Here is a 10,359-nt window from a genome sequence, read left to right as displayed (position 1 = left end):
AACCAGTTTGCAGGGCAGAAATTGAGACACAGATGTAGAGAACAAATGTATGGACCCCAAGCGTGGAAAGCCAGCGGGGGGTGGGGGTGGGGGTGGGATGAATTGGGCTATTGAGATTGACATATACAACGATGTGTATAAAATTGATGACTAATAAGAACCTGCTGTATAAAAAAATGAAATAAAATTCAAAAATTCAAAAAAGTACATGTACCTAATAAAGAGTTACAAAATATATAATGCAAAAACAGAGCTAAAAAATATGACACCAAAAGCAAGTTGATAAATTTGGCCTCATCAAAACTTAAAACTTTGCTCTTCAAAAGGCACTGTTGAGAAAATGAGAAGACAAGCTACGTACCGGGAGAAAATATTTGTAAATCATATATCTGATAAAGGATTTGTATACAGAATATGTAAAGAATCTTCAGAACTCAATAATAAGAAAACAAATAGCCCAATTTGAAAAACAGACAAAAGATTTGGACAGACACTTCACCAAAGAAGATATTCAGATAGCAAATAAATACATGGAAAAGTGCTCGCCATCATTAGTCATTAGGAAATACAAATTAAAACTACAATGAGATACGACCGCACGGTTATTAGAGTGGCTAAAATTTTTAAGTCTGACCACTTGTCTGTAAGACTGTGAAAGAACTAGAAGTCTCATATATTGCTAGTGGAAATAAAAAATGGTATAGTCACTTTGGAAAAACAGTTTAGCAGTTTCTTAAGTGTCTACTTACCATATGATCCAGCCATTTCACTCCTATGTATTTACCCAAGAGAAATTAAAGCATTTGTCCATACAAGGACTTATACACAAATGCTCATAGCAGCTTTATTTATAATAGCCACCCCCAAAGAAAACCCAAATATCCATCAACAGCTGAATATTTAAACATACAACAGAATGTATGTGTTCAATAGACCACCACTATACAGGAAAAATTAATGAACTAGTTGATAAATAAAACAACTGAGACAAACCTCAAAATAATTTTTCTGGGAAAGTTGCCAGACCAAGGGGAAAAAAGTGCATACTGTATGATGCCATTTTTATACAATTCCAGAAAATGTAAACTATAGTTACAGAAAGCAGATCAGTGGTTGCCTGGGGTGGGAGGAAGGAAAGGAAGGAGGGAGGTATTCTAACAGGACAGGGGCAAACCTTTAAGAGTGGTGGATATGTTCATTATCTTGACTTTGATGATGGTTTCATGCGTATATATATGTCAAAACTTGTCAAGGGGCTTCCCTGGTGGCGCAGTGGTAGAGAGTCCGCCTGCTGATGCAGGAGACACGGGTTCGTGCCCCATTCCGGGAGGATCCCGCATTCCGCGGAGCAGCTGGGCCCGTAAGCCATGGTCGCTAAGCCTGCGCGTCCGGAGCCTATGCTCCGCAGCGGGAGAGGCCACAACAGCATGGCCGCTGAGCCTGCGCGTCCGGAGCCTGTGCTCCGCAATGGGAGAGGCCACAACAGTGAGGGGCCCGCGTAACAAAAAAAAAAAAAAAAAAAAAAACAACCTTGTCAAAGTATACACTTTAATTATGTGCAGTTTATTATATGCTAATTATGCCTCAATAATCCTATTTTTTAAATTAGAGAAAGTATGTGTAGTAAGAGAAGCAGGGACTAGACATAAATGGGTTTGGCATTTACCACCACGACCAACCCCACTGGCAGTACTCTATGATTCACTCCACTTTTAGCCATTTAAATTTTTCACTTCATCAACAAAAGTGCTGAAATGGGGGAATATAGGAAAGGTGTTAGAGAATAGCTCTTGGGACAGGCATGTTGCTCGTTTAAGACTAGTATAGGCAACATCCCTCTCTTTAGCACTACTAGTATGTACTTATATCCACTGAATTTTTTTGTTTGTAATTAGGGAAGGTGAGAGCAGTTGGGCTGAGTTTAGGAATCAAGGCGAAGAGAAAGGACAATGAGGTCATGGAAAGGGTTGGTGTGCACTGTACCCCACTAGGTCCCTTGTCCTGTGTTTGGCCCCTGATGATTAGGGTCAGCGGCTGGAGAAGCTCTTCTACTGTGAGATTTTGTGTACCAATACTATTGCTTTAAGATCTAGATATATAATATGTAGTATGAATTCAGAGAAAATAGGGCCATTCTTCCCATGTTTGTGCAGAGTCCAGTGCCTCTTGGGTATTCTGAAGTTTCATAGCTTTGGGCTCAAGGATAATTGGGGAGATAATACCCTTGGCACAGATGATGGCATCCTAATCAGGGGCAATGTCAACAGTGGTGGTGGTGAGATTCTTTTAAGTGGCTTTGAGAGCTGTGGAGCCTGAATCAAAAGTACACACACACTGTTGAAATGGGAAGGATGACTATAGCTAACAGTCATGTTTAGGCACATATATGAGGACTACTTGGAGGTTTCCAGAAAATTTTGGGAGGGACTGGTAGAGGTTCTGTGAGTAGAGGGTGGAACAAGAGTAAGACCTTAGATTATTTATGTTAATGTGACTTCTTTTAAATCCATAAACTCAGAATTTCTGTTAATGTTAAAGTTATACACTATTATCTGGGCTGAAGTACGGAGATAGGAAAGAAGAAGGGAGATAAAAAGGACAATTCATTGTAGTTTTCCTCACACACTACCTTGCTTTCTGCTTCATTTTTTACCTTTCCACCATCCACCTTTGCCTTGCTGCTGTAATTATGGATCATGTTGGCTTACTGCCAAGAAATAATGGTATCAGTTAGGTTGCCATGGCCCGTTCCTTGACTAAGAAAATTCATCTGATGGTCCACTTGTAGATAGTCCAGGTTAGAAATGTAAAAACCTTGCAAAAGAAAATGCGGTATATTCTGGCTCCCATTTTAATCTGATCTCTCTCTTCTAAGAAGAACAAATGCCAGGGAGTCCAGGGTCATAATAGACAATTTTGAGATTCTAGTGATCATATGCAACTGTTAAGAATATCAAGAAAGCCATGGTATTCAATTTCCAAGCCCTGGGATTGTTGTTGCTATTTACCTGAATCTGGGGAAGGGCCGAAGTTTGAAAAAAGCTGCCAATACCCCAGATTCCTGCCTTCAGTTCATAACTACTGCTTTTGGATATCTTGCTACATGTCAGTAAACAATGTAAAGCATCTTAATGTACATACCTTTATCATAGTAAATATGCTTAGTGCAGCAAACTTTAAAAATACGCTAAAGCTTGGCTACCAGGAAGTTCACATGTAAATGTAACGTTCAATTGTAGAAATCTACTTTTCCCAAATTCTTGGTATATTTATCTCTCCTCCTCTTATATGTGGTTTATGATCCCTGTTATTTTTTTTTTAATTTTTTTTTTTTTTGCGGTACGCGGGCCTCTCACTGTTGTGGCCTCTCCCATTGCGGGGCGCAGGCTCCAGACACGCAGGCTCAGCAGCCATGGCTCACGGGCCCAGCCGCTCCACAGCATGTGGGATCCTCCCAGACCAGGGCATGAACCCGTGTCCCCTGCATCGGCAGGCGGACTCTCAACCACTGCGCCACCAGGGAAGCCCCCTATCCCTGTTATTTTTAAATTGACTTGTCATATGTCTGATTTTATTTCAAGTTGCCCCATATCCTTTTTAGAAAATGTTGGAAATAGATACTGTATCTAAAACCAAATTTACAAATATGTTAATAGACTTCATTCAGTCTGAACTTATAATTATTTCAACATTGATTATTATAATTATTTTACTTTACCTCATGTTTTTCAATAATCATTTCATCAAAAATGTTGATATATATATTATCTTTTATTTTAGATAAGCTTGAGATGCTATAATCATGTCCTGGTAAGCTGTAAATAAGAAAAACATATTTAAATGCTTCACTGATTTTATAAAAGCATTATTCATAAAGGACTATAAAATTGCCTGCATTATTTTCTTTTATAAAGTATAAGATAAGAAAATCTATGTGCTTTCAGGACAACTCCTATCTTTCATTAAAGCCAGTATCAAAATATATACAAACAATAAATGCTGGAGAGGGTGTGGAGAAAAGGGAACCCTCTTGCACTGTTGGTGGGAATGTAAATTGATACAACCACTATGAAGAACAGTATGGAGGTTCCTTAAAAAACTGAAAATAGAGCTACCATATGATCCAGCAATCCCACTACTGGGCATATACCCATAGAAAACTCTAATTCAAGAAGATACATGCACCCCAATGTTCATTGCAGAACTATTTACAACAGCCAGGACGTGGAAGCAACCTAACTGTCCATCGACAGATGAATGGATAAAGAAGATGTGGCACATATATACAATGGAATATTACTCAGCCATAAAAAGAAATGAAATTGAGTTATTTGTAGTGAGGTGGATGGACCTAGAGTCTGTCATACAGAGTGAAGTAAGTCAGAAAGAGAAAAACAAATACCATATGCTAACACATATATATGGAATCTAAAAAAAAAAAAAGTCATGAAGAACCTAGGGGCAGGACGGGAATAAAGACGCAGACCTACTAGAAATGGACTTGAGGACACGGGGAAGGGGAAGGGGAAGCTGAGACAAAGTGAGAGAGTGGCATGGACATATATACACTACCAAATGTAAAATAGATAGCTAGTGGGAAGCAGCCGCATAGCACAGGGAGATCAGCTTGGTGCTTTGTGACCACCTAGAGGGGTGGGATAGGGAGGGTGGGAGGGAGGGAGACGCAAGAGGGAAGAGATATGGGGATAGATGTATATGTATAGCTGATTCACTTTGTTATAAAGCAGAAACTAAAACAATATTGTAAAGCAATTATACTCCAATAAAGATGTTAAAAAAACAAAAAAGTCAGAGGGATGCCATCAAAAAACCATGCAAATAGTCAAGAACCATATGATCTGCAGAAATTGAGGGAGCTGAACAAGATTGGCAAGAGAAGCGGGTAAGGGCGCCAGGAAAAGAGAAAGGACTTTGATAACAGATGTAGTTGACAGTTCTTTATATTCCTTTTACCCGAGGGAGAGCTAAAGATGTATAGGAAGTAACAACTGAAAATTGCTAATTGAGTTTAGAGAACAATTTTAAGTTCTACATTTTAAATCTGTCTTGATCAGTGCACTTTATTTTCAATTACAAAAGGCTATTTATATAGCTTTAGCATCAAATATGAACCTTGAGAAAGAAAAGAGCTGGAGATCCCACTTCCTGATTTCAAAATACATATATTACGAAGGGGAAGTCTGGCCTAAAAACAGACATATAGACCAGTGGTACAGAATAGAGAGCCTAGATATAAATCCTTGCATCTATGTCAGGTCAACCGAACTTTGACAAGGGTGCCAAGACTACTCAATGAAGAAAGGACAATCTATTCAACAAATGGTGTTGGTAAAACTATGTGCAAAAGGATCAAATTTGAGGGAGGAGATATGGGGATGTATGTATATGTATAGCTGATTCACTTTGTTATAAAGCAGAAACTAACACACCATTGTAAAGCAATTATACTCCAATAAAGATGTTAATTAAAAAAAAGAATCAAATTTGATCTTTATCTTATACCATACCCAAAATTCAACTCAAAATGAATCAAATATTTAAAATGTAAGACCTGAAACTATAAAGCTTCTAGAAGAAAATACAGGGGAAAAGTTTCATGACATTGGTTGTGGCAATAATTTCATGGACATGATACCAAAGCACAGGCAACAAAAGCAAAAATAAAAAAGTGGAACTATATCGAACTGTAAACCTTCTGCACAGCAAAGGAAATAATCGTCAGAGTACAAGGTCAACTTATGGAATGGGAGAAAATATTTGCAAACCATATATATTATAAGGGGGTTCATCTCCAACATACATAAGGAGCTCATACAACTGAATAGTAAAAAAGCCAATAATCTGATTTTAAAATGTACTAAAACTTGAATGGACATTTTCCAAAAATGACATACAAATGGCTAATAGATACATGAAAAAATGCTCAAAATTGCTAATAATAAAATACTCAGTAATAATCAGGGAAATTCAGTCAAAGCTACAATGAGGTATCACTTCACACTTGTGAGGATGGCTATAATCAAAAAAATAAAATAAAGTAACAAGTGCTGGTGAAGGTGTGTAAAATTGGAACTCCTGCACACAGTTGGTGGGAATGTAAAATGGTGCAGCTGCTATGGAAAATGTTATGCAGGTTCCTCAAAAAATTAAACATAGAACTGATACCATATGATCTAGCAATCCCATTTCTAGGTATTTATCCAAAAGAACTGAATCAGAATATCAAAGAGATGTTAGCACTCTTATGTTCATTGCAGCACTATTCACAACAGTATGGAAGCATGCTAAATGTCTGTTGACAGATGAATGGTTAAAGAAAATGTGGTATATATATGGAATACTGCTCACCCTTTAAAAAGAAGGAAATTCTGCAATATGTGGCAACATGGATGAATCTTGAGGACATTATACTAAATGAAATAAACCAGTCATAAAAAGACTGCATGATTCCACCTATATGTGGCATCTAAAGTAGTCAAATTCATAGAGTCAAAGAGCAGAATGGTGGTCGCCAGGGGCTGGGGGGAGGGGGAAATGGGACGTTACTAATCAACAGGCGTAAAACTTCAGGGAAGCAAGATGAATAAGCTCTAGATCTTCTGTACAACCTTTTACATACATTCAGCAGTAGTATATTACACACTTAGAAATTTGTTAAAAGGGTAGATGTCATGTTAAGTGTTCTTTCCATATTAAAAAAGTCAGTAGACGTTGAGTAAGGCAAACTACCCTCTGTAACAGTGGCTCATGTGATTGTGGGGGAAGGCAAACCCCAAATCTGCAGGGTAAGCTGGCAGCCTGGAAGCCCAGGGGAGAGCTGCAGTTCAAGTCTGAAGCCAGTGTGCTGGCAGAATTCCGTCTTCCTAAGTGGGGTAAGTCTTTTTTCTATTAAGCCTTCAACCAATTGGGTGAGGCACACCCCTATTACAGAGGGTAAAGAGAGTCAAACAGACACACACACACACACACACACACACACACACACACACACACACACACCCTGTTAGTTCTGCTTTTATGGAGAACCCTGAAATGCAATGACACTCTGGAAAAGGTAAAACTATGGTGGCAGTGAAAGGATCAGTGGTTGCCAGAGGTTCCAGGGGAAGGATGAATGGATAAATGGGTGAAGCACAGGGCATTTTTAGGGCAGTGGAACTATGCTGTATGATACTACAGTGGTGGATACATGTCATTATACATTTGTCAAAACCCATAGAATGTACAACACAAAGAGTGAACCCTAATGTAAATTGTGGACTTTGATAATGTGTCAACATTGGTCCATTGATTGTAACAAATGTACCACACTGACACTTTAGGGAGGCTGTGTGTGTGTGTGTTGTAGGGAGAGGATGTATAAGAACTCTGTGCTTTCTGCTCAGTTTTACTGTGAACCTAAACTGCTCTAAAAATTAAAGCCTATCGATTTGTTTAAAATGGAAAAAAACAGAAACAATCTCATTAGAAATCCAGGAATGTAAATTAAACCACAACAAGAATATCACTTTAGATCCACCGTATTAGAAAAATTAATTTTAAAAATACAAAATATTATTGAAGATGTGGCACAATAGGAACTTTTATATCGCTGTTGGGAGTATGTATTGGCACAATCACTTTAGAAAAATATTTGGCATTAGCTAGTAAAGTTGAAGCAATTCCACTCCTGGATACAGATCCTAGAGTAAAGGGTCTCAAAGTGTCCCCTGACTAGTAGCATCAGTAACACCTGGGAACTTGTTAGAAATGGAATTATGTATCAAGCCCTACCCCTGAGCTACTGAATTAGAAACTATGGAGTTGGGCCCAGCAATCTGTTTAAAGAAGCTGTACAGGTGATTTCAGTGCACAAAATACTTTGAGAACTACTGTCTTAAAAAGAAACTCTTACATGTGTGTTCCAGATGACAAGTACAAGAATGTTCAGAGCAACACTATTTACAATAGCAAAAGATTAAAATCAGGCAAATCTGCACCAACAGGATAAAGTATAAATAAATCATGGCATTTTAATACAGTGGGATACTATACAGAAGTGAAAATAAAGGAAGGAAGGAATAGTTACAAGTACGAATATGGATAAATCTCTCAAAATAAGAGTAAAGAAACAGATTGCAAAAGATCATTCAATTTACATAAAGTTGGAAAACATCCACAGGTAAATAAAACATAGCTAGGGATAAATACCTATGATTTAAAATCATAAAGAGAGGGAATGATAAATTCATGGTGTTACCTCTGGGGAGAAAGAAAGGGGATGCAATTAGTTATTGGCACAGTGGAGCCTTCAAAAATATTGCTAATACTCCATTTTTTAAGCTAGATGGTAGATACATAGGTATTCATTTTATCATTTTTCCTCAGAACTTACATTTATATATACATTATATACATTAATATCTATGTAAGAAATACTTCATAATTTAAAAAATTAAAAATTAAGCCTATATCCATCATTATTTTCAATAAACAGCTCAAGAAAATAATTTTGTTACTGCTATATTTTAGAAGCTGAGGAAAAATGGACTCCAACTTACATAAAATCTACTTTAATTTCTTCATTCCAGCATGGATGAGATCCACTTGCAACACTGGTTTGGTACACAGTGTGCTGAAACGAAACTTCCACAAAGGGGTGCACAGTATCCTGAAACACATAATTAACACCGACTAGATTTTTGTAATATTTTATATAGCTGATAAAAGGTAGAAATTAGTTACTGGCTGATAACTGGATGGCTTACTTTTTCCAGTTTTTCAAACAACCATGATTCATTCATTCATTCAATTAACATTGCTTCAACCTATTCAATATCAGGTACTACTTTGCTAGGATCCAAAAATAAATGGAAATCCTTAAGGATTTTTATCTCAAGTCTATCAGGAGAAAATAAACAGGTAAATAATTGCAATGAAATGTAAGAAATATATTCAAGGTATAATAGTAACTCAGGAGAGAGAATGATTAACTCTCTGGGGTAAGGACAAGGAGAACTTCACAGAGAAAACATTGCTTGGGCTTGAGCTTTGAAACATTAAATAGTAGTTCATGTGGCCAATAACACGGAGGTATGGTGGCCATTCCAGGCAAAGGAAAGGGCATATACGGAGGCCTTCTAGAACAAGCAGTCGTATGATATGATACCGCTGTGGGCTGATGAGAAATGTGGCTGATTGGTATGTAAGAACCAGATCATTACAGAGTTTGGTAGCCATTCTAAGGAGCTACCATTGTAAGGAGCTTGCACCTTATTCTGTAGACCCTGAGAGCAGGGTAGCAGAGAGTGAAGTAGTTAGAATTACATTTTACAAAGAGCACCTTCACTGTGTTATGGAGAGTAAACTAGAATTAGATGGATAGTCCAGTTAGGGGCCAGTTGCAATTCAGGGAAAACATGATCAAAACGGCACTTTATATAAGTGTTAAATACTTACCTCATTTAAGATCTCATCTGAGCTTACGGATTTGATTGTTTCTTTATGTCTGAGGCGAGACATGGATGATATCAAATAAGTGGGCATATCCAAGGCTCTTCTGAAAAACAATATAGAGATATGCACTTTAATTAATTTTAATATTAGTTTTGGTGGGAGTAGCTGGGTTTTTGCTTATGCTTATAGAGATATATAAGTCAGCTACCCTGGATCTTATAGAGTTTGCTTTGGATCTTCATAACATAGGTGGTTAGAGATAAATACGTGACAATCACTACTCTGAAAGGGTAGCTCCTAAATGCTGAACTATGGATTGGAACCAGTCTGTGACAGAGTTTTCACTGACCCTCAGCAAAAGGAAAAAAATAGAGCAAGTAATACTTTGAGACTATATTCTTCCTATTTTTGGTGTTACAATATTCTTTCTTTTACAAATTGATTATTATAGAAAATGGTGGTAATTTTATAATGTCCTTATTTCACAAAACAGCCTTGAAATGTGCATTTCTTTTGAGAATATCAATTCTATCACAAATAAAGTCGTATTTTATAATATAAAACACAGGCAAAACCTTTAAGAGGTTTTAACTATAGATTCGTAGCTAGTAAGCAAAATATTTGTTTTTCATATGTAGAGTTCATGGGATGTGGTAAACATAAAATAAGCAAGTAGAGCACATAAGTGTTAAATGTAGACAGAGAGGGTTACTCAGTATTCCTGAGGTACCTGGGCACTAAATATCCACAATACATAAATTATACATGAGATTAAATATATGAAACACTTGAAATTCAGGTTATACTAAATATTCATGAGTATTTAATATTCACGATGCCTTAATTTGGCCACTCTGACCCTACATATCCTCTGCCCAAGAAACGCAAATAAAACACACTGAG

The 10,359-nt window shown here is 37.2% G+C and overlaps 1 protein-coding gene across 1 annotated transcript in view; it reads right to left on the bottom strand.

Annotated features, from left to right (window-relative positions):
* Positions 1–9,546, bottom strand: part of LOC103079307 (protein CC2D2B) — a 35,346-nt gene extending 25,800 nt beyond the window's left edge. Inside the window, exons 1-3 of the mRNA XM_007456176.1 lie at positions 9,460–9,546; positions 8,562–8,671; positions 3,719–3,815 (exon numbers count right to left, since the gene is read on the bottom strand). Coding sequence (XP_007456238.1) covers positions 3,719–3,815; positions 8,562–8,671; positions 9,460–9,546 — 294 coding nt within the window. The remainder of the gene's footprint in view (positions 1–3,718; positions 3,816–8,561; positions 8,672–9,459) is intronic.
* Between the last annotated feature and the right edge of the window lie 813 nt (positions 9,547–10,359).

The sequence above is a fragment of the Lipotes vexillifer genome, unplaced genomic scaffold, assembly GCF_000442215.2.
Source record: "Lipotes vexillifer unplaced genomic scaffold, Lipotes_vexillifer_v1.1 scaffold184, whole genome shotgun sequence".
NCBI classification, from domain to species: Eukaryota; Metazoa; Chordata; class Mammalia; order Artiodactyla; family Lipotidae; genus Lipotes; species Lipotes vexillifer.
This window is presented reverse-complemented; position numbering and strand designations above follow the sequence as displayed.